Source organism: Cyprinus carpio, chromosome A1, assembly GCF_018340385.1.
Source record: "Cyprinus carpio isolate SPL01 chromosome A1, ASM1834038v1, whole genome shotgun sequence".
NCBI classification, from domain to species: Eukaryota; Metazoa; Chordata; class Actinopteri; order Cypriniformes; family Cyprinidae; genus Cyprinus; species Cyprinus carpio.
The window spans coordinates 17,441,345-17,466,311 of NC_056572.1; the positions used below are offsets into that span (position 1 = coordinate 17,441,345).

Below are 24,967 nucleotides of genomic sequence, written 5' to 3' on the forward strand. Positions count from 1 at the left end.
CAGTATTAAAACAATAAAAGACCTGAAATATTTCAGTTGGTGTGCAATGAATCTAAAATATATGAAAGTTTAATTGTATCATTACATTATGGAAAATAATGAACTTTTATCACAATATGCTAATTTTTTGAGAAGGACCTGTATAATTTAGAAGTGGTGTTAACACTGCTTTTCACCCTGCTCTGGAGCACAGTTAGCACCTCTTTTGCGGTGTTAAACCTACATTGAGGTGCCACACATGTACAGCATGAAACATTTGAGGGGAAATATGTCAAAAGTCTATTGAAAAAAATTTGTGATTAATACAGTCTGAAATGTTAAAAAATTAAAATGATAAATTTAATGATGCTCAATGCAAAAGCCATTATATAAACAGGTTGAGTGCTGTGTTTGTGTAATCAGTGATACTGACACCCCAAAAATGCATATGTAAAGAATGTTAACCCCGGGGTTTAGAAATCTACAGTGTGAAATGTCAGCTTATAGATTCCCAGGATTCCTTACCCGGGGTTTAGAATGACCCAAGGTTTACTATTTTAAGTGTGAAAAGCACTTAATCTGTAATTAGAGTTAGTCATGGTCCTCAAATCTGATTGGTTAAGCAGCATTCCAAAAGTGCTGATACAAGAGTGCGGATTTACAGTACCAGTCCAACAGCACTGGGAAGTTTTACTGATTGTACCACTCTGCTTGTCTGTATTTGAGTGTTCCAGACAGACTGTCAGTCTGTGCATTGGTAGTTGGGATTTTTCTGTAGTTCTTTTTGTAGGTAGGTGATTGTCATTAAGTCTTTAAAACATTTTAAATTTGTTCAAAAATATTATTCTGAACAAAACAAGGGACTATTTATAAATCAGATATAATGCATTAAGGAACAAAACACGACCGACTGTGTTAATTCTGCTGTGGCTTTGTCTGGAGTTATTTTCACAAAGCAAAAACAGACAAAGTGGAAAAACTGTCTCTAAAATGTACGTTTCTTAATGATAATTTGTTGTCTATTGAATTGTATCACAGTTATGATATCAGATTCACAATTGTGCAATTCTTTCCCCCGAATATCAGCATGGCTTGTGATTGTCTGTGGCTTCATGTCTAAATCACAGCTGTGCTGATATTTGGGAACACAAGCACTCAGGTATGTGTGTTTATATCTCACGCACACAAGCGAACCTGAATGACTGGAATGACCTTGTGCTGCAGGTCTTCACAGCTGTGCCGATATTCAGTATTCGAGTTTGATATTGTTTTTATGCAATTGTTTTCTAAAAATAAGTAATTGCTACTAAGTACATTCTTACATTCTGACATGAATTGGCCAGTTCATATTTTCCCTTTACAGCAACAAGAATACTGTCAAAGCTGAAGCTTTTATTAGGTTTGCATGTCACCGAGCAATACACAGACCGAAAGCTTTCTCAGGTCTTCCCATTTCCTCACTAGTGAGAGATAACACTCTCTGGAGTGTAAGAAAACACAGACAACTCTTCTCAACAGGCTCTATTCAGAAATAAACAAATAGTTTTGATTTCTGTGAATACAGACATTCATACTAATACAAAAATATCAGCACTCTTGGCAATACTGCTCAGACGAAATTTGAGGACAGCTTTTTCATGAAGATTGAGCAAGAAAAAAAAATACATACATCTCCCCTCTCCTCTGCTCTCGCTCTTCTGGTTTCATCCGGATGGTGACTGTGTGTTCGGCCATTACTGAAGTCATGTGTGTTCGCTGAAAAAACACAAAATCACATATTCAGTTCCCCACACACCTAACCAGACATGACACATTAACGTGACAAGTGATAAGAGACATCTTTTCCATATTACTCAGACTTTTTTCTCCTTTTCCACCACTGGAAATTTTCATAGCTTCTGGAACTACTGTAGTTTAGGGTCCCTGTGGGGTTTACATCTGAAACAAGGCAGGATTTTTTTTTTGAAGTTCAAAATCAGATGCTGCATGAAACTCACTCAAATCCATTGTGTTGCTATTTGCGGTTGATTGTGGTGCGTCATACCTCATTTTTGAGTTCAGTGTGGACAACATTGCTTGTCGCTGGAGCTTTGACACATTGTGAGTGGTTGCATTGTGACCATTATAAAATCCATTATAGAAATACTAAAAATTACACTTAAAAATGTGTGGCGTAAAAAGGCCAGGGTTAGTGTTGTCACGGTACCAAAATTTCAGTATTCGGTACCGATACCAGTAAAAATCCACGGTTCTCAGTACCAATTTCGGTACCAAAGCAAAACACAAAAACATAATTAAAAAAATTGACTATACTTTCATTTAATTCAAACTGTGTACATATCTAATTTTAAAGGGCTTTTGAAAACATTTTAGAGTTATTCAGTGAAGAATAACATCAAAGTTAGCTAAAAAAATTAAATAAATAAAAAACCCAGAACTGCTTTTCTGACTGATATGACACAATGTTAACTATTTGTTAATTCTCTAAAATGCATATCTTAGATTCATAATTCATTTAAAAGCCTCTTGTGTGTAAAAATAGTAAATAGCATCATATCCTCTTGATTTTTTAACCTAATAAAAGTTATAGGAGCATTAAATAGTTAAAGAAACGTCATTCTAATGCTCATTATATTTATAGTAGTTATAATTCATTATACGATTAACTACTCTAATAACAGCATTCATTTCAATCCGACATTCAAATTAAAATATTTAATAATATTCATAACAGAAGCTGTGTTTTCCACAGCCTTTTGCTATATTTTTGGCGGCATATGCAAATTCATTTTCTGCCAGCAGGAGACGACTGAGGAATCATGGCCTGACTCGATGCTGTCGTGGACAATTATACAGCCAACGTACTCTGAGTTTATGTTATTTGATGCGTGTGATCACGCTTATGTTTATTGTTTTATCGAACGGAATAAATTACCACTAGCCTCAGTCACGTCAACTCCGACTTCTTCCTTCTCCCTTGAATGAACTGTATCACACTGGTGCTGAAACCCGGGAAGGAAGAAGCACGGCCGCTGCCATCATACAGTCACTTGCGGACCTCCATCACCAACACCAACAAACACCACTAGAAACGAGAGACAACCAGGAGCATTATTTACAATAACTTTCGAACACGCAGCAGGAGAACCATGAGCTGTTCCGGAGCTGGATGGACCAGGAGGTTCGGGCAGGGAGGCCACCAACACGGAACCCAGGGACACCCGCTCAATGTGCACCTGAACAAGATGGGGCCCCAAGAAGATCCAGAAGCGTTTATTGACCTGTTTGAGAAATCAGCAGAAGCCTGTGGATGGCCAAAGGAGCACTGCTCAGTGCGACTCATCCCCTTGCTCTCAGGGGAGGCACAGGTGGCGGTCCAACAGCTGCCTGTTCAGAACCTCCTGGTCTTCGACGACCTGCAGCGGGTCGGCCTAAGCCCAGAACAACATCGCTAATGATTTCGGTCGCTGGATCTTCGTGTTGGCTCAACAGCTCCGGGACGCCTGCCGCAAATGGCTACCGGCTGGGGGAGGCAACGTCGAGCAAATCCTCGACCGTGTGGTGCTGGAGCAGTTTATCGCTTTCTCTCGAGGAAAATGGCAGAATGGGTCTAGCTCCACTGCCCGGCGTCGCTAGACCTGGCCATCCAGTTGGCGGAAGACCAGATGGTGGCATGCCCAGGAGTCGGCGAGTCTCTGCCAGCTGTCTCTCTCTCTCTTCCCCTAATCCCTCTGTTTCCCCTCATCCTGTCCCTTTGCCCAGGTCCCGTCCGGGTATTCTTCCCGAGTTACACCCCGGGGTCTACCACTGGCTCGAAAGTGCTGCCAAGGGGGGCAGGGCTGGCCAGCGCAGGTGCCACCGTAATACCGTTCTCTCCGCTCTCCCCACGTCAGTTCTTTGGGGTCGAACACATCTAAGTGCAGTCTTCAGAGGAAGCATCAAGTTGGCACACTACAGTGTTGCCAAGTCCGCTGTTTGGGGAACCCCTCCATAAAACACGTATTTTACCAGCTGGTATACTGGTGGACCCCCCTCGAAACGTGATTGGGCTAGTTTTGAGTAGCAATTAGGCGGGTTTTGTTGTGAAAACCTGGCAACTGGCACGCTACACACAGAAATGTTTGAAAGCGTATATAACATACACTCACCTAAAGGATTATTAGGAACACCTGTTCAATTTCTCATTAATGCAATTATTTAATCAACCAATCACATGGCAGTTGCTTCAATGCATTTAGGGGTGTGGTCCTGGTCAAGACAATCTCCTGAACTCCAAACTGAATGCCAGAATGGGAAAGAAAGGTGATTTAAGCAATTTTGAGCATGGCATGGTCGTTTGGTGCCAGACGGGCCGGTCTGAGTATTTCACAGTCTGCTCAGTTACTGGGATTTTCACGCACAACCATTTCTAGGGTTTACAAAGAATGGTGTGAAAAGGGAAAAACATCCAGTATGCGGCAGTCCTGTGGGCAAAAATGCCTTGATGCTAGAGGTCAGAGGAGAATGGGCCAACTGATACAAGCTGATAGAAGAGCAACTTTGACTGTAATAACCACTCGTTACAACCGAGGTATGCAGCAAAGCATTTGTGAAGCCACAACACGCACAGCCTTGAGGCGGATGGGCTACAACAGCAAAAAGACCCCACCGGGTACCACTCATCTCCACTACAAATAGGAAAAAGAGGCTACAATTTGCACAAGCTCACCAAAATTGAACAGTTGAAGACTGAAAAAATGTTGCCTTGTCTGATGAGTCTCGATTTCAGTTGAGACATTCAGATGGTAGAGTCAGAATTTGGCGTAAACAGAATGAGAACATGGATCCATCATGCCTTGTTACCACTCTGCAGGCTGGTGGTGGTGGTGTAATGGTGTGGGGGATGTTTTCTTGGCACACTTTAAGCCCCTTAGTGCCAATTGGGCATCGTTTAAATGCCACGGCCTACCCTGAGCATTGTTTCTGACCATGTCCATCCCTTTATGACCACCATGTACCCATCCTCTGATGGCTACTTCCAGCAGGATAATACACCATGTCACAAAGCTCAAATCATTTCAAATTGGTTTCTTGAACATGACAATGAGTTCACTGTACTAAAATGGCCCTCACAGTCACCAGATCTCAACCCAATAGAGCATCTTTGGGATGTGGTGGAATGGGAGCTTCGTGCCCTGGATGAGCATCCCACAAATCTCCATCAACTGCAAGATGCTATCCTATCAATATGGGCCAACTTTTCTAAAGAATGCTTTCAGCACCTTGTTGAATCAATGCCACGTAGAATTAAGGCAGTTCTGAAGGTGTTCCTAATAATCCTTTAGGTGAGTGTACTTCAAAATGGCACATTGAAATTACTCAAGCATTAACAGTGTTACCGTACATTTCATTACTGAAGACTTTGACCTTAAAATACTACATATAATAAGGTAATAAGCTATATATATATTCTTATTTATTTATTTATTTAAAGTCTTTCTAAAGCAGTGGTTTCTTAAAGTCTGGGGAGCACGAGTATTGCAGGGGGCGCGTGGGCCATCAGCAGAAAAAGAAAAGAAATAAAAAAGTAAACAGCCAAAGGACATTACTTAGAATGGGGGATGGATTGATTTGTGAACGGGAAGAGAAAAGCCATAGATTATGTTGCACAGAGCAAGGTAGGTGCTGGTCATTCAAAAACTAAACGCAGAAAATATGACGTGGCATATCTTGCTCTTGGCTTCACTCACTGTGTCTATACCGGACGCTACAGTTGCCGCATCGTGCCGCAACAGCTCTACTGTACACTGGACATGACAAAGCGACCGTTGCAAATAATTTTAACTTTGTGTCAGTACGTCATATGTGGTCCGCGTCAGATGTAGACAGTGTTTAATGTTGTTGGTGAAAAGGAAAGCCTGTGTGTGTCCTATATGCCTTAAAGGACACCATGAAACCCACAATAAATAAATAAATAAATAACAGAGAGAATAATAATAATAATAACAGTTATTCTCTCTATGCTATTTTTCAATGTTTCAAGTGATGCAGGTGTTTTTTCCCTGTAGATTTTTAAAATAATAATAATAATAATAAAAAATAATATTTAGTGAAATTATTTGGCGCGACCAAATAAGTTTGAGAATCACTGGTCTAAAGTTAGCAGTGTTTAAAAAGTGCAATCCACATGTTTACATGTGTTTATTACAGTGTTACAGTGTTGAATTACCTAAAGTAGTTGTGGTACAGCAACAGATTTGTTTTTATATTTCTGCAATCTACTTTAGAGTGTGTGATTTGTATATTAATGTTTACACCAGGCTTATTTTTCAGGGAAGGTTGGAAGTTCAACAAATCAGTCAATATGTGACTGTGACTGTAGTTGCTTAATAAAAATGTAATTCATATCAGTTCATGCATCACCTAATTTCATCGTAACATAGGCTTGGGCTACAGAAAAGAACATTACTGTTTAATCTATCTAATATTGTGTTGGCCATACTATACAATGATTTTTTTTAGCTTGTCTTTGTTGAATAATACAGAACATAAAGAGCTTTAAAAAAAATAATCGCACATTAAATCGCAATCACAATATTGGTAAAAAAATAAAATCGCAATTACATTATTTTCCAAAATTGTTCAGCCCTAGTATTAAAGGGGTACATATCTTGCTTTGGTGGATTCAGGTTGTAACCAGTCCTCGATCCATCAAAGCCTGATTCAGCTCAAGGCATTGGATAAAAGCTGTGTGGTTCCAGTACAGTGTGTGCACAGGGATGTGGTAAAGTTTCCTTTAATGCCCGTGGTTATTCAATTTCGGGGGAAAAAGCATAGTGTTAAGTTAACCCGCACCTCCGACATCCGCTAATTTTGGGGACAAATTGGCCAGCATTTAGTCAATTAATGGGGTATTTGTGTGCGGATGTTTCTTGTGGAGAAAGAAAGCTGGGGAGCGTGGCCGATGCACAGGTGGGAGAGGCTGAACCGGGACTTCCGGATACTGAGTCAGGGGAACGGAGCATGGATGAGAGGATAATCCTCACTGAGCGAGATGATTTTCCCCTGGAGCAGTACCAGGATGACACAATAAAATGTGCATTTGAACAGGTCCAATCCATCGACGTTTAACGTCTCCAACCGACTCGTCCACCTTCCTATCCCTATTTTGCTATTTTAAAAGAGCGGTTGTACCGAGTGACACAAGACATGCAGACAAAACAGGATACAACCCAATTATTAGTACCTAAAAGCCATTGGCAATTGTTATTCCAAGCGGCTCATTGTAATCCAATGGTGGGACATTTGGGACAGGAGGCGCCACTAAATTGTCTCATGACCCGATTCTTTTGCGCAGGTGGTGCGTGGCTTGTTGTGAATGTCAGCTGGTAAATCCACTGGCCTCCCCAAAAGCCCCTTTGCACCTCCTCCCTCTTATGCAGGTCCACTTTGAAAGAATTGGTATGGACATCATCGGGCCATTAGAACGATCAGCACGCAGGCATCGGTTTGCATTAGTGCTGGTGGACTATGCAACCCGATACCTGGAAGAAGTACCGCTGCGCCACTTTTCAGTGAAAAGTGTAGTGGATGCACAGTTTCGATTAATCTCCCAAGTGGGAAAATGGAGTAGGGTAGAATCAGTGATGCTAGCGACGGCAGTGAGTGAGGAGGATGATCTCGGGCCAGAGGCGAATATTAAACATCAATCTCTGGCTCTGGCCCTGGCGGAGATCACCTCTCACCCTCGCAGTTCACTGATGTAGCTAAGCTACAGGCCGTTTTTGCAGATGCATTTCCAACCAACCCCATACAAAACAACAACAAAAAGCACCATATTTAGACTGTTCGCAGCCGGCCATAACCCTTACACAAAAAAAACCTTAACAAAAAAAAAGGTTGTTCAGATGGAATTAGAAGCAATGCTAGAGATGGGAGTAATAGAAGAGTCCCACAGTGATTAGGCGATCCCGATAGTTTTAGTACCTTAAACAGACGGCTCCGTGCGATTCTGTGTGGATTATCATAAGGTGAATGCTGTGTTGAAATTCAACGCATATCCAATGCCGCGGGGTTGACAAATTGCTTGATTGGCTGGGTACAGCTCAATTTTATTCGACACTGGATTTGACAAAAGGATATCGGCAGATCCCCTTATCTCCATTATCCAAAGAAAAAACAGCCTTCACAACGCTGTTTGGATTACACCAGTTTGTCACGTTTCCTTTTGGGTTGTTCGGGGCACCGGCCACAAAACCACAAAATCTTACGGCCACATGCTGTGTATGCCAATGGATGATATTATCATCTATAGTAATGACTGGCAGCGGCATATGGAGCACTTGTGTGCTGTGCTGGTGGCGCTAAGTCGGGCCGGGCTGACGGCCAACCAAAAGAAGTGTGCGATTGGGCATGTGGAGGATCTGGGCTTCCACTTGGGCCACGGGCAGGTGCATCCCCAAATTAATAAGACTGCAGCGGTTGCAACTTGCCCAAGACTAAAAAGGAGGTGAAGCAGTTCCTGGGGCTGGCAGGATATTATAGAAGGTTTGTACCTAATTATTTGGACCTCACCAGCCCGCTGACTGACCTCACTAAAAAGGAAGCGCCAGATCCGGTCCAGTGGATGGAGCTGTGTCAGCAGGCTTTCAACCCAGGTAAAGGCTGCCCTGTGTGGCGGACCGCTGTTACACTCTCCTGACTTCTCACTCCCCTTCTAGTGGCAGACAGACTCCTCGCACAGTGGGCTTGGAGCAGTTCTGGCACAGGAAATAGGGGGTGAGGAGTGGCCGGTGCTGTACATCAGTCGCAAGCTCTCTAAGAGGGAGACGATGTACAGCACCATTGAAAAGGAATGTTTGGCAATTCGGTGGGCTGTCCTCACCCTCCGCTATTATCTCCTGGGCAGGGAATTCACCCTCTATTTGGACCACGCGCCCCGGCAGTGGCTCCACTGCATGAAGGATACCAATGCGCAGATCACCCGTTGGTATCTGGCCCTCCAGCCTTTTAAGTTCAAGGTGATCCACAGGCCAGGGGCACAGATGGCTGTAGCTCCCCGGCCTGAGTCGGGCGGTGGGGGATATGTGGTGAGGGGGGCGTGGTTAAGCGGGGTTTGCAGCAGGAGGGAGCGATCGGAGATGAGCGGTGAGTAAGTAGGTCAAGTGTAGAATGACATTCACCTGCTTCTTATTACAGTGATTGGCGTGGGGAGACTGTAAAAAGGCCACGGTGACGCTGAAGTGGTAGGGAGAGAGCGACTTCGGACTCATGGCCTGACTTGATGCTGTCGTGGACAAGTATACAGCCAACATACTCTGAGTTTATGTTATTTGATGTGTGTGATTACACTTATGTTTATTGTTTTGTCAAACTAAATAAATTGCCACAAGCCTCAGTCCCGCCGACTCCAACTTCTTCCTTCTCCCTTGAATGAACTTTATCACAATGATTATCTAAACAAATAGTAACTATAAGCTACTATATTGATTATTTGTTATGTAAAAATGTAAAAAAAAAAAAACACTTATGAAGACAAAGGAGTAAGCCATATAGTAAGCCATATTATTACACCAATCAATGCTATAAAAGAATATGGTAGAAATGTTCTTGACACAGACACAGACACAGACAGACAGGCTACATGAAAATGCAGTTTCACTTTCTGACAGTATGTGGTGCTTATGCCAGGTCTGAATTCTTTTTCCTCTATTCACTGCCACTGTCAAAACAGTCTGTGCATGAGTGCCACCAAGTCACAGCATTTCTGGGAACATACATAAAAGCACATCTAATTGGTCAGCCATTTTTATGTGCAGTACAGTGGAAACACTTGCATTGATGTGCTCATGTTCATGACAGTTTGAACAGACCCATACTGTCATTTAATCAAAATAAACTGTTAACTGCACCAACGATTTTGCCTAGGCAAGTGACAAAGAGGCATGCTATGGGCCTGCTGCTGATGTGTACACCAAGAGTTTTGGTATGCTGAAAATTGGCTTTATGTTTGTTTTCTAAAATTACTAATAAAAGCAGCTTCACAACAAAACACAGCCTAATTTTCATTTTTGGGTGAACTAACCCTTTAACTGTTCATCGCTATTTTAAAATAAAAGTTCAAACCCTCACTCTGGGTTTACACATTTTGATGTCCGCATATTCAAGAAATTACAGATGATGTCATAAAGAAATGGCAAATATTAAAGATTTAGTAGGCATTTGAATTAAATGTTGTTTAGCCAATATTAAACAAGTATAAGATCACGAAGTAACATGTAAAAAAAAAAATAATCGTCAGGCTGTTGGCGCCGGCGGTAGGTCTTCGATATAATGCTTAATGTACATTACTTAAATTGTTTATAATACATTATGTATTCTAAGTTTTGTTTTGTTCAGCAAAACCTTATTGTTACTTGCTTTTGCCACTTTATTTGAAACAATTATTATTGCCTGCAAAATAATTTACCAACAAATAATTGTTAATGACTGCCCTAAATGAGAGGTCTATGTCTGCACCTGCCAGGATCTGTGCTCAGATGTTGTGACCCACTGGGTGTGGGATGGGCAAAGGTGTTGCTGTGAAAAAAGAGTGAAGAAAAGAAGTGTAAGGGAGACGAAAGGGGGGCACGACTGTCGGAGGAGGCAATTTAATGACTTTTAGCAACAAACGACCTGCCTATAGCGACTTTTACCCTAAAAATTAGTAGTAGTTAATTTAAATATTTCAACATTACACAATACTAGTCAATACCAGTTTGCTAAAGCAGTAATTTATTTTTAATTTTAAGCAATAAAGTATTTTTACTATTTAAAATAACTGCTCATTACTCCAGTCTTACTCCAAGTGTAACAATATACACTATACCATTCAAAAGTCAGTATTTATAGAAATTAAAACTTTTATTTAGCACACACATGATGATATATAAAAACGATTAATATTATAAATGTTACAATGCTGTTCTTTCAATTTATCAAAAAAAAAAACAGAAAAAAATATTCTCAGCTCTTTTCAGCATTAACAATAATAATAATAATAACAATATATATATATTTTTTAGTAATATCAGAATATTAGAAGGATTTCTAAAGGATTCTGTGACTGGAGTAATGATGCTAAAAATTCAGCTTTGAAAGTCAGCTTTGATTGTTCCTAATAAACTGTTTAACTGCACATTTAATTAAATATATTCAAAATAAACTACAAACATAAAATTATATACTTTTATTTTGTCCTCACATTCTTTCTTGTAAGTCTTTCCTCTCAGTCACATACCTGACTGAAAGGCTCATTATGCAGCTCATTATATGGGCCTTTGTCTTCTCAGGTGTAAATCACAATGATATTCATGATAGTTGACGCATACTCGCATATGACTTTTACAAACAAAAAGTGATTTAGAAAATTTAAATCAATCTATTATTTTCTATGAGTGAGTAAACAAGATGATTTTCACATCATTTAGAAAAATTCTAGGGTACAAGCTCCAGGTTTGACAGTCTTGTGAACAAATATTCTGTACGTGTTTTATGACCTTATTTCAGTGACTTCACAATTTTAGTTTTTTACTAACCAGGCATAAACATTGTTTTCTCAAAAACACAATCATGTACATACATGCTATTTATATATTATTGTAGCCCAGTTTGTACTGAATACATTTATAACAAACTTAAAAAATGAATATATTCAAAACAAACCAAAAAAAGAACAAAACTCAAGCCATGTCAAAATTTTTCTAGGCCCCCAAATCCCCCTAGACTTCAGAGGGTTAATAAAACATAATTTAATGGCCCGCAGCCCCTGCTTCCATCTTTCTTACTGACTAGCCAGGGTCTTACAGTGGTGCTGAATGCTGGGAAGAAGAAGTGTGCAATCATGGAGTCTTGACTACTGCCTGAAGATGATATATTCTTAGAAATAAAATGTGAGTAGAGACCTTTATTCATCCACAGTGGAATACAGTATGGAGTCAACTTAAGTGGAAGAATTCACTTCAGGACCAAGGTTGATATATATAATGGCTATATCACAGCATGTCAAAAACATCATCTAAATCTTTTCAAAGCAAGGAGGGAAGAGGTCCCTGTGACATTAGTGATGGTAGTTCCCTACAACTGAAGGTTCCCAAGTTGCAAGAACAGTTTGCAGACATGTTCTCTCCCCTCCCTGGTCACACTAAACTTATACACCACCACATTGAAACGGCCACAGGGGCAGATCCTCTTGTCAGCTCCATACTGTTTGGAATAATAATCAAGTGTGACACTGCCTTTCGGCTTTTTTTTAGTGCCAAATTCTGGACAGGACCATCCAGCTGCACTCTAAATATGCTGCTGTCCTGAGGATGCTGCAGAAAGTGGGGCTCACAGCAAACACAAGGAAGTTTGCAAATAATGACTATAACATGGCCCTTTCCTCTAACATTAACCTAGATGGATATGTGCTATTAGGCACATATCCAAGTTTTTGTTCGGAGTGTGGAAGCTATTAGAGTACTTACTGCATGACGTGGAGGCGCCGGCGTGATCACTTACATTTTTTCCTGGTAACACCGGAAACAACTTAAAATATGCCATAATTTTTGCTCATACACATAAGATTAATACATAATTTGAAACTGAAAAGGATCTATTTTTATTTGTGTAATTGTGTCTAATATCAACAAAATGGTGTGATTTTATAAAATAAAGAAAACAAACAAGATGCGCTATATGTCGTCGCAGTCTTGGTGAACTGGAGCGAAACTCAGCAAAAAACAATTCTCTGATTATGTAATCCATATGAAAGATGCATTTGTTTCTAACTGCGTGTCCACTGTACTGCGAAGATGGCGATTCAGCATTCGTTCATCTTTGCAGCCAACAATTCAGAAAGCACTAGTTTATTAATAAATAATTAAAAATATAAGCTTGTCTATTCTGAGACATTCATAGTCATTACTTTGCCGATGCTTTGCAACAAGCATTATGCGTGGACTTGAACGTGGAATAGGCTATATCATAATTTAATATATATAAGCATGCAACTAATCGACCAATGGCTTAAATGAACAACTACTAGAGGAATAGAACATTTTTTAACACTTCACAATAAGGTTCCTTTAGTTAACATCAGCTAACTACATTAATTAACATGAACTAACAATGAAAAATATTTTTGAAACATTTATTAATCTCAGATAATATTAACTTCAACATTTACTAATACATTATTAATATTAAAGATTTTATTTGTTAACATTAATTAATGGAGCTGAGCTAAGATGACCTAACAATAAACATACTTTTATTAACCTCTTAACCTGCACCCCCACTCGTGCACCACAAACACCCATACTCAGTACGTGTCAATATTTACGAAAAGATTAAATGAAACGGGACAAATTTAATCTTGATAAAAAATATATATAATTATGAAGATCTAAGCCTCAAGCATCGACGACAGATTGCTGTTTTTCAATGGAAAGCTTATAAAGAATGAATTGGCAAAATTTTTGTAAGCAGTACGCATCAAAACATGAAGAATGAAAACGCCGTACATACCAGATTCGTCGTAATAACGAGTCATAAACACATCCACAGCTGTAAATCCCAGTTTAGTTAGGAAGGTAAGGGTCCACTGAATGAAATCTCATGGAGCACGTTTAGTCCAACGAAGCAATAACATTGTAATATGGATGATAATTCCTTTGTTTACATTTCAGTTCTTCAGGGACATTACTGTTTGTGTCCGTTATGGAATAACTCACGCTCAGAAACTGCGTCTTGGTAGGAAAAAAATGGCATGGTTTTGTAGCGTACAGTGTCACAAACAGAATGAGACGATCCACATAAAAAAAAGTGAAAGATAGGCGGAAGATTGTTTATTTCATTTCTGGCGCTCTCTCAGTGACTCGTGACGCGCGCTGTGACGCACCTGTCATCTGATGGAGGCGGAACTTAGCGATCGCATTTTTCTTTATTTGTTTTATTTTTCAACATTTTTCATATATGTGTGAGTGTGTTTTATGTTAAATGTGACTATATCTGCATGATTACCATCTGTTTGAACACAAATCAGCTCGCTATTACTGTGTAATCACGGCTATCAATGATTTATTGACTTTATGGCGCATTTATATGATTACCATCTCTATAACTGGCCATCAGCACATCAGCACGTGATAATTGACTATATGACCAGAATTCATTGTAAATGCTTTATTTCTAGCAATCTCAGGATGTACTGTAATTGGCATACAAAGTTAAATCTTTTTTATTTTATTTTATTTATTTTTCTTAAATTATTCTTATTGTATTTTTCTAGTGCTTAAATAAATCACTTATATGATGTCTAAGTTTCTGTCTATTGTTTTATAACTGAAAAAAAATATGCAGTGGTATGTTTAATGACTAAAATAATTTGTAGAACCCTTCAATACAGTTGGTAAATATTTTTTATATTTGGGGGGTTGGGGGACTAGACATAGTCTCAGAAAAATGGTTGCAGGAATCTCATTTTTCATGGTATCTTCTTCAGATTTTAAATAGAAACTCATGAGACATGTGACTTTCAACCCATTACTTTTCTAGATTGCTCCAGGACTGATGTCATGTATTTTTTTATATCAAATGGGGCACTTAGTAGGACACTTTCAGCTGTCTATTTAAAAATTAAATAATCCATTAAATAATGGAACGTTATTGTAAAGTGCTATTAGGTGCTATTAGGTGACACTTTGACATGCATTGAATTTTAATGTTAATGCATGAACCTTTTTTTAACGTTACCAAAAAATCTTTAGTTGAGGGCAGCCAAACTATGAAAGAACAGAATTATGTAGTAAAACAAAAACAAAACAAAAAACTTAATATGTTTTATATTTTAGATTGTCCAAACCATTTAGCTTTGATGACATCTTGGCACGCTCATGACATTCTCTCATGACATTCTACCTCTTCACAAGGTAGTCACCTGAAATGGTTTTCAATTCACTGGTGTTCCTTGTCAAGAGTTAATTTGTGACATTTCTTGCCTTCTTAATATGCTTTAGACCAGTGGTTCTCAACCCGCGGCCCACCATGTTGAACACAATTAAAAAAATAACTTTCAGTTTTACAATTCATTTTATTACATTAATTTAAAAATGAACTAAACAAATACGTTAATGTAAAATAATTTTGTTTTTCATATATTATTTTCAGACATGAGCAGACCTGTACTCATGTAGTAACGCATTTTACGAACACTTACAAGAGCGCACTTTAGCAGAATTCAATTCAAATAGTCATCAGCAGCCACTAGTTCAGTAAAATTGAGCATCAGAATGGACACATTTATTATTAAGGGAGAAAAACGAAATGTGGAAAATGCCAGTGAAGGAACACATACACACAAGAATAATCGCAGTATCAGCAGTGAAGGTAAGAGAGTGCTGGACTTTTGGTTTCGCCCCGCCACTCACTTGAAGATGTTCAGGCAAAAGGAAACACCCATACTACGCAGCAATCATCCTTAATGAAAGAAATGTGGCAAAACATCTCTGGAAAGAACCTCCGATTATTACATTCGAAAGTGCTTTACATATTAGGATCAAATAGGCTACGTGTGAATGCATTTTCTGCAATGTTGCGCGCCAAGTCAAGCTTCCGTGCACATCTTACAGACTGCAAGTTACAATCGCAACTTCATTGTGCTGTTACTCCTTTCGAGCCGAATTTCACAAAATTGGTCAGCTTCTGACAGCATCTTTTGTTTTATTAATAGTGAGTAGAATTATTTGTTTATTTATTTCAATGAATGTAATCGATTAGATTTCATAATATTGAGGATATAATATTTTAAATTTGGTTGGTTTGTATTGGTGATGTAATATGTAAATGATATGCATGTGGCCCGTGGGACTTGCAATTGGACCGTAGTGCGGCCCAGTGGAAAAAAAGGTTGAGTACCACTGCTTTAGACCATCAGAGAAAGGGTGGGTACAGAGTCATTAGCCACTACAACTACTGTATAAATTCTTATTATGGCAAGAAACACTCAGTTAAGTAAAGAGAAAAGACAGTCCATCATTACTTTAAGAAATGAAGGTCAGTCAGTCTACCTCTGCTGCAGAGGATAAGTTTATTAGAATTACCAGCCTCAGAAACCACCTATTAACAGCACCTCAGATTACAGGCCACATAACTGCTTCTTGGGGTTCAAGTGGCAGACATATTTCAACATTCACTGTTCAGAGGATTGTGTGATTCAGGACATCATGGTTGAATTAAGGCAAAGAAACCATTACTTCGGATGAACAACAAGCAGAGACTTGCTTGGGCCAAGAAACACAAGGAATGAACATTAGATCAGTGGAAAACTGTCCTTTGGTCTGATGAGTACAAATGTGAGATTTTCTAACCGCCGTGTCTTTGCTAGACGTAAAGACGGTGAACGACTGGTTCTTGAATGTGTGGTTCCCACTGTGAAGCATGGAGGATGAGGTGTGATGGCATGGGGGTAGTTTTCTGGGGAAACTGTTGGTGACTTAACAACTAACCAGCATGGCTACCACAGCATTTTGCAGCGACATGCCATCCCATCTGGTTAGCACTTAGTGGGGCCATCATTTGGTTTTTCAACAGGACAACAACCCCAAACGCACCCCTAGGTTATGTAAGCGCTATTTGTCCAATTTAGGAGAGTGATGAAGTGCTGCACCTGGTCTCCACAATCATTTGATCTAAATCCAGTTGAGATTGTTTGGGATGAGTTGGACCACAGAGTGAAGAAAAAGCAGCCAACAAGTACTCAACATCTCTGAGAACTCCTTCAAGATTGTTGGAAAACCATTCCAGATGACTACCTCATGAGGCTGACTGAGAGAATGCCAAGAGAGTGCAAAAAGTTGTCATCAAAGCAGAAGGTGACTACTTGGCGAATTGAAAATATGAAACATATATATACTGAAGTACTGAAGAATATATAGAGTACTGAATGACTGGATTAAAACACAGTGAAAGAGAGGAAGAAACAAGTGTTCATGTATGTAAACATATGCATAAGTAAAAAAAAAAAAAAAAAAAGGTGATCATCAAACATTAAACAATATATAAATCAAAAATTCTGTGTAATGTTACCGAAAGAGTTGTCGACTCAGGAAGCAGTATAGAACTGTGCAAACTCTGGGGCTGTTGATAGAAGCGATCTAGTCCATCTATATTTTGATCATTGTTCTAAATCTGATCCAGACATAGTCTTTTGACAAAGCCATCATTTTCTCATTTTTTTTATGAAACTTACCCACATTGAAGTGTTGATAAAAATGAATGAATGAAGCTAGAATAAATAGATATTCATAAAACAAAATATTCAGATATTCATACAACAAAATATTCTGGGGGCCATGAACATTTTATGAAGATGTTAAAAAATGTTGGCGGTGGCTGGGAACTTTTCTTAAAAATGCCGGCAGGGAAAGAGTTAAAGGTTTGCCTAATCATTGAATTTGGTCTCAATGCAATAACAGGATATCCTACCTGCCTGTCAATCTATGTATTGCAATCAATAGCAACAGACTGGGGTGCGACTGACTACTGTAGAAGGCTGAGTTAGAGGAATTTTAGGTGGTATGGAAAAATAAATTCAGATTGTGTTACAGAAATGCAAGCCAAAATTCGAAGACTTGTCATAATATAGACAGACAACGAGGGAAAACAAGGGTAAACATTGGCAGTGTTTTTACAAGGATGAACTGGAAGGAATGTTTGGGATGCAATTAGGGATGTCCTGATCAGGTTTTTTGTGCCCCCAACCTGATCCGAGTCATTGAATGAGTATCTTCTGATACCGAGTCCTGATCCGATACTTGTATATTGCAAGTGTTTGGTGCACAATTCAAGTACATTTAAATTATTAAAATCGTCAATGTATGTATGGCCTAATGGTTAGAGAGTTGGACTCTCTAGGAATGTGCGGGTCTAGTCGACTAAACGGTACAGCTCCTACTAGTTGACAATGAAAACAATAGCCAATTACACGACAGAAAATAAAACAATTATCATTCAAATTAACATTATTTTTTTTACCATTAAATTACCATTGTTACTTTTAAAACATTTTAAATTATTTAAAATCAAATATTTGAAAAATAATACATTATTTTTAAAAGTGTATCTGGGCATAAACTAAATTTTTACCTCAGACCTCGCATGAGTTTTCTTTGTGTCAGTTGTGGCGAGCTCAAACGTGACCACGCAAAAGACGAGCAAGGTGTTAGAAGGAAATTAAAAAGTTTTGTGTAAACTGTGTAATGTCAAATTGGCTTACAATAACTCTACTGGAGCGATGCGTAATCATATTCAATACAGGCACGTAGGTGTTAGCTTAGAGACTAGCCAAAGCCAGCTAATGTCAATCACGTCATTCACTGCGATCCCGACCGCGCCGTCTATTCCTGATTTATACTTCTGCAGCGAACATACGCCGCAGCCTCTATGCCGTAGGATGTGTGTCGGTTTTCATTTATACTTGTGTCGTTGTCCGCGTCGACGTGCAGTACACATGCAAACAGCTAGTCTGCAGTGTCCACGGGCATGACGTTTGTGTAACCCGCAGACCACTGCAAAATCTGAAGCAGCAGCAGCTGGTTTGGAACAGATAATTTATTTAAAACTACAAAAAAAGATGACAATAGAACAGCAGAATATGGCATTCTTGCAGTCTCCACAAGGACTTGTACCATGGCAGAACAACTGTTTGTTGCGGACAACAAAGTGATGTAATGCTACATTTTATAATAAACGACAAAACACTTGTTCTTTGCTTTGTTTTATTTTGTAACATTAAAATATATTTAAGTGCAAAACACACACATAACTCAAATACATACGGAGGGAGGTGTACTAGCAGACCAATCACAGCGCTTGCAGTCCGCGTAGATTTCACACGCTGTGACATTTTAAGAGAGGTGCACGTCAGGCTACGCCGCAGCCTGCACGTACTACACACAACCTACGGCGTAGTTTTGATGCAGAAGTATAAATCAGCCTTAAATGAAGACCCACTTCGGTGGTGGTGCAGGATGTCCAGGCGCTTTACAAAATTCTGTTGGCTTGCTTTTCATTATCTCTGCATGCCTGCGACTACAGTTCCCGCAGAGCGTGTTTTTTTCAAGAGCAGGAATTGTTAATTGCCTCGGGTCTTTCTTTTTTTTCGTTTTGTATTTAGATGATATACTGTAGCCTACATGATGAAGTCTTTTTAAAAGCCATTTTAATGCTATTCCTTGATAAAATTTCCTATTGTTTTTGACTTGTGTTTTAATATGTTGGCTAACGTTGTATGAAGATGAAGAATTCTGTCAGGCTATTTTTGCATTTCCCCATCTGATTTCAATAAGCATTGGCTGACGTTGAGCGTGTGCTCTTCTTTTTTTTTTTTTTTACGACTGCCTAAAATTAAATGATGATAATGCGAGGCAAGCATAGGCAACGGCATAATTGTGACCTATTTTTAGCCTATTATTGTCATGTGTATGTTCCCGCTCTCCTTATGTCAAGTATATCAAACCTATCCCATTATATACATGCACACACAATTATTATTTTTTTTATTCTTACCATTTTTGGGGGTTTCTTGCTTTTAGACTAGTCTACTAGTCGGATACAAAACTTCTGTTTAAACGACAGTCAAATTAGTTGTTGCGCACATCCCTACTTGTTACCTAAAGGTTGTGGGTCCGAGTCTCGGTACCGGCAGGAATTGTAGGTGGGGGGAATAAATGTACAATGCTCTGTTCCACCCTCAATACCACGACTGAGATACCCTTGAGCAACGCACTGAACCCCCAACTGCTCAGCACAAATGCCACAGCAAAAATGGTTGCCCACTGGTGTGTGTGTGTGTTGGTGTGTGTGTGTTTGTTCACTACCCACTTGCTGGGACTTGGATGGGATAAATGGAGAGCACAAATTCCCAGTATGGGACACCATACTTGGCCACATGTCACATTACTTTCACTTACATGTAGCTTGCACTGTCAGAAATCCAGTCTATCAGTCAAATCCGAAGCAAGACACAACCCATAGCAATGCTTTATGCGTTATGATATCTCAAATAATTTGACGGCCGATAAAAGTAAACCATACATTAAAGAATGGTCGTTACAAAAGTTTGCATCAAATACACTGAACACAGAAGCTCAAACATGTGTAATGCTCGACAACAGACCTCACTGGTTCTCACACATGCACACTTGAGCTTTTTGTTTTCCTTTTAATGGTGGTTGGCAAACCCATTTAAAGTTGCATAACACCACCTACATTTTCAAACATTTACACCATGCAGGGTTGACCTTACAGCAGTGCTCAACACTGTCAGAATTTCAAAATCCTTCAGCACTTGAATTAAGATGATCAAATTTGAACACATCCACCACAAAATCAGACTCTGAAAATCAGATCTGAAGTTCAATGCAGATTTAAAATCATAAGAAACTGTTTACGGATACTGTTTTTGAAACCAAATCTTTGCATAACTACAGGAAATACTGCATCTAACAATGGTTTGGAAAAAAAAAAGTTAATTAAATAATAAATAAAAGTTTATACATCAACTCAAATACGGTTATCTAATAAGCATACGTCCCATTCTGTGTACTAAACTCCTGAAACATTGGTGTCTTTTTGAAACATTGCTGTCTCTTTGTATATGATGTGATGATAGTTTTCTCAAAATAAGTAAAATACTCATGAAGTGACCCAGAGCAGTTAGTTAGTTAGCTAGAGATTTTGTTTATGTACTCATATATTGAGGCGGCAGAGGCTGAAAATGCAGCGAGCTACAGTAGGCCCATGTGCAGCAAATAAAACCGCATGTCTGCACAATTAATTTCCACTAGGGGCGGACAGGGACATCATTTCAGACTGGGAAATTTCAAACTCATACAAACAAATTCTGAAACATGGACAACCCTATTTTTTGTATGGACCTGACATAATCGGCACCGACAGTTGATTGCTGGAACAATCGGTTATCGGCAAAAATCCAAGCCGATAGTTTTCTGCGTTTCGTCCCTTGCTGGAGCAGCTGATAGTTTCCCTGGTTGGGTCCATTGCTGGAGCGTCTGAGAAGGCTTTGTTTTCATTATACAGTGCGAGAGCGGCCTCTAGTAGTTGGAATCACTGACAGCACATGCTGTTTGTTCAGACACGTGATGCTGCACGCTGAACAGAGCGAGAAACTTCAGAAAGAAAATCCTGCCGCGCCTCAGAGCGCCATTCAATTACATTATATTCGCCCGAATTGTTGTTAATGTACATAATGAATTGTATATTGAACATTTCCATCGAAACGTTTGTCTTTCTGTGGCTCTAATAAAGTCTGTATGCTTCATTTATAGAGCTCTAATATAGATCGCTCTTTCCGTTTGCTCCGTTTTTTTAAACACTGAACTTCAAACTTATCTTTGCCTTATTGTTCATTCTTGAAGTAAACTTGTGTCCGTTTGGTGAATAAATAAACAGTTTTAGACCGCTGCTCGATGTGTGTGATACCGGTGAGTTCTCCTAGACTCAGCTGCTCTTTTTATTTTGATTAGATAATCACTTGAGTGTTCAATAACAGAAGCAGTTAAAGTGTGAGAGTATACATTGTGCTGGGATAATTGTAGGGCCCTATGTTTTCCGCGATGCAGAAAACGCGGACAGAATCACGGAATCCATTCATAAAAATAGAATTCACAGTTTAGTGACACTCGCGGTGATTTCAGCGTCTGCCATCTCACTAAATGAGGACGAAAACACATGGAGAACATCTCCAGAACTGCTCTGAGAGTCACTTCATGAGCATCTGACCTTTTGTTGATTTGAGCAAAAGCATCATATCACATGCGCAGAACTGTAAAGGTATTCATTTATTTTGCAACCCGTTAAAATAAAAGTCCGATTTTGAAGTCTATTGTTCAGTAGAATGTACATAGTCTACTACTACTACTAAAATGAAACAATCATTATTTTTTAAGGAATAATCACACAACAGTACTTCCATGTTTTAATTTTAATAGTAAATCCCCCTTGTTTGCCAAAAAAAAGTTTGCTTAATTTTAAGTAATTAAAAGACAAATAAAATTAATGTTTCATGCCTTGATTTGATAACAATAAAAATGTAAATACACAGAATTTTTGAGGGGAAAAAAATCATTAGGGTTCGTTAAGAAAAAATAAATAAATTAAGTTGTTTTATACGTTCAAATAATTAGACATGCTAAAACAGAATTTGGTGACAATAAAAAAAATATGGTGAGAAACAATAAAACATATCATAGGGCCCTAATCATGTAATTTTTGTTAAACTTTTATTAAACTTATTTGAAAATGTGTAAGTTTCACGATTTTATTTAATTAGACTTACTTTATGATTAATAAACTTTAATTTAACTATTAAAAAGGAGTAGAGTAAAATTAAAATGGAAAAAACAGAATCCAGAAAAATTAAATAACAGAATTTGGAAATAAATAATATGGAATTTATGAAAAAATTAAAAAGATTTCATAGGGCCCTATTACAGTGTGGCAATTTCAACATTTACTATTACTATTACTGTTATTATTATTATTATTATTATTATTATTATTACTGCTACTACTACTATTTTTTGTAAATAAATCACTTTTTTATTTTTTATTTTTTTTCAGTATCCATTTGAAAAACTATCGGTTAATTAATCGGTATCGGCCGGTGTTGTCCAACCTAACTATCGTTATCAGCAAAATCCAATATAGGTCGACCTCTAAAAATTAGTACATCACTACATTATCTTTATAGAAAAATTCTAATACTGAACATGAGTCATGTTTTTCCCTTACAAAAATTAACCATGCTTTTATTATAGTAAACGTACAGTTACCATGTTTTTTTTGGCAAATGGATTACCATTTGTATTTATTTTTAAATAAATTAATTTGTAAATTAATTTTTAATTTGTGGTTACCATGGTTTAACAACAGTAACCATTGTCTTTGGATTTATAGTAAAATCATGTTCATTACAAATTACAAATTACAACTGTAACATTACAATAGATAATGATGTCCTTTATACAGTATTTTGATTGATGGTGAGCAATGGGCTGCTGCTGCTGCTTGACAAAGTAAACAAAGAGAGCGCACGAGCCGAAGCTTTGACAGTCACGACTAACCGATTCATGATTTATTAGAGATTTAATTATCGAATGGCAGATTCGGAAATAATCGCTTTAGTACATTCGGCTAATACAAATAGTACAAATTTTAACCAACTATGTTTCAGACTTTTCATTCAGACACACTTTCTCTGTTTAAATCTAGATTAAAAACACCCCTCTTTGGCCAAGCATTCAAATAACGCATCTCATAATTTTGGACTGCAGTTATATCTGATCAAATGCGCATTATTATTCTTTAGCTTGGGTTAAACTAATTAATTTTACTTGGCTGGAACAGCAGCTACGCTAATTATGTCTCTATTCGTTTCTCTGTTTTGCCATGGGATTTACACAAACTCTAGTCTGGATCCAGAACACCTGAGAAGAGATGATGCCGACCCCTCAGAGGACCTCAGATGATGCTAACCCAGAGACAACATACAGAACTACCACATTTAGCTATAAGTTTGATTGCATAATTGCTGTTAATAGTGTTAATCGTCTGTTTGTTTATGTCTTTTATTGATTTTTCTGAACATTTCTGCCGTATGCACATAAACTGACAGTCACCACTGATAAGCTACTACTAAACATTGTAGAAACTTAATTTTCTGTAAAGTTGCTTTGCAATGATTTGTATCGTAAAAAGTGCTATACAAATAAACTTGAATTGAATTGAAAAAATTTAATTAAGACCCTAAAGGATCATATCAACTTGTGGAAAATGGGCATCCGATGACCCCTTTAAACAATTGATGACCCCTTTAAAAAAAGAAGTGTTTATTGACCTTGGACACATGTTAACCTGTTGTAAGTGATCTACAAAACAAAATCAGGAGCCATAGCATAGTAGGAACACTTTAAATACTATTTGCCAGTCTAGGTTAAAAGAGCACAGCCCATTGTCTGTAAGTTCTGATCCAGATCCAAAATTACCCCTGAACTTCAGCTTCAGAGTCTTTTTCAGCACAGTATATACATTATTTAATTCAGCTGTTGTTAATGTTATAGTTCTTCACAACTTTCTGTGTGGGTGCTTCAGGTATGTGCACACAGTAAACTGTCTTATCAGACAGTGTACAAACACAGAACTGAGTTCTCCTTCGTGTCATATTAAGCTTGAGGCAAGGCTTAAAACAAATGCAAATAAGCCTTTGTGACAATGCATTACTGCAACATCACATAGTGTAACCATGGTTTAGGTTATAATCCAAAATGTATACCGGTTGTAAAATTTCTACAGGTTTATTGTGTGCAGTGCACCAATTTCAAACAAACAGCCCTCTTTAAACCCTATACAGTCCCTCCTACCAACCAGAATTTTTACAAGTGAATGTTGTGCAGATTTCTCTATCTATGTGGAGAAAATATATATGTGCAATATATGTATCTGCTTATGATCTATACAAAAGGGCTTACATGAAGCGAAGCCTCCTCCAAAGAACATGTTAAAGAGTTCTTCAGGTGTAATATCAGACTCAAAACCTCTGTGGAAATCAAATCCTCCATGAGCGTTGTAACTTGGGCTGCTGGGATCCTCTGCTCCACTGACATCATACTGCCTCTTCTTGTCTGGGTTACTGAGCACTGCATAAGCATTTCCAATCTCTGGAGAAGAACAAAAACAGCATTTATTGTTTTATATTTTTTGTTCATCAATGTATTGGATATGGTGTTTCAGGGCAGCTTTACTTTTAAAAGCCTCAGTTGCTCCTGGTGCATGGTTTTTGTCAGGGTGGAATTTCAAAGCCAGTTTTCTGTAGGCCTTTTTCAGTTCCTCATCGTTGGCATCTTTTCTGATACCCAGTACCTCATAGTAATTCTTACACTTCTTTATCCTAGAGACAACAAAAAGCAAC

At 38.4% G+C, this 24,967-nt stretch overlaps 1 protein-coding gene across 1 annotated transcript in view; it reads right to left on the minus strand.

Moving 5' to 3' along the window:
- The window catches only part of dnajb14 (DnaJ heat shock protein family (Hsp40) member B14), an 84,843-nt gene that overhangs the window by 16,690 nt on the left and 43,186 nt on the right, over nucleotides 1-24,967 (minus strand). Inside the window, exons 3-5 of the mRNA XM_042755010.1 lie at nucleotides 24,801-24,946; nucleotides 24,528-24,716; nucleotides 1,649-1,734 (exon numbers count right to left, since the gene is read on the minus strand). Coding sequence (XP_042610944.1) covers nucleotides 1,649-1,734; nucleotides 24,528-24,716; nucleotides 24,801-24,946 — 421 coding nt within the window. The remainder of the gene's footprint in view (nucleotides 1-1,648; nucleotides 1,735-24,527; nucleotides 24,717-24,800; nucleotides 24,947-24,967) is intronic.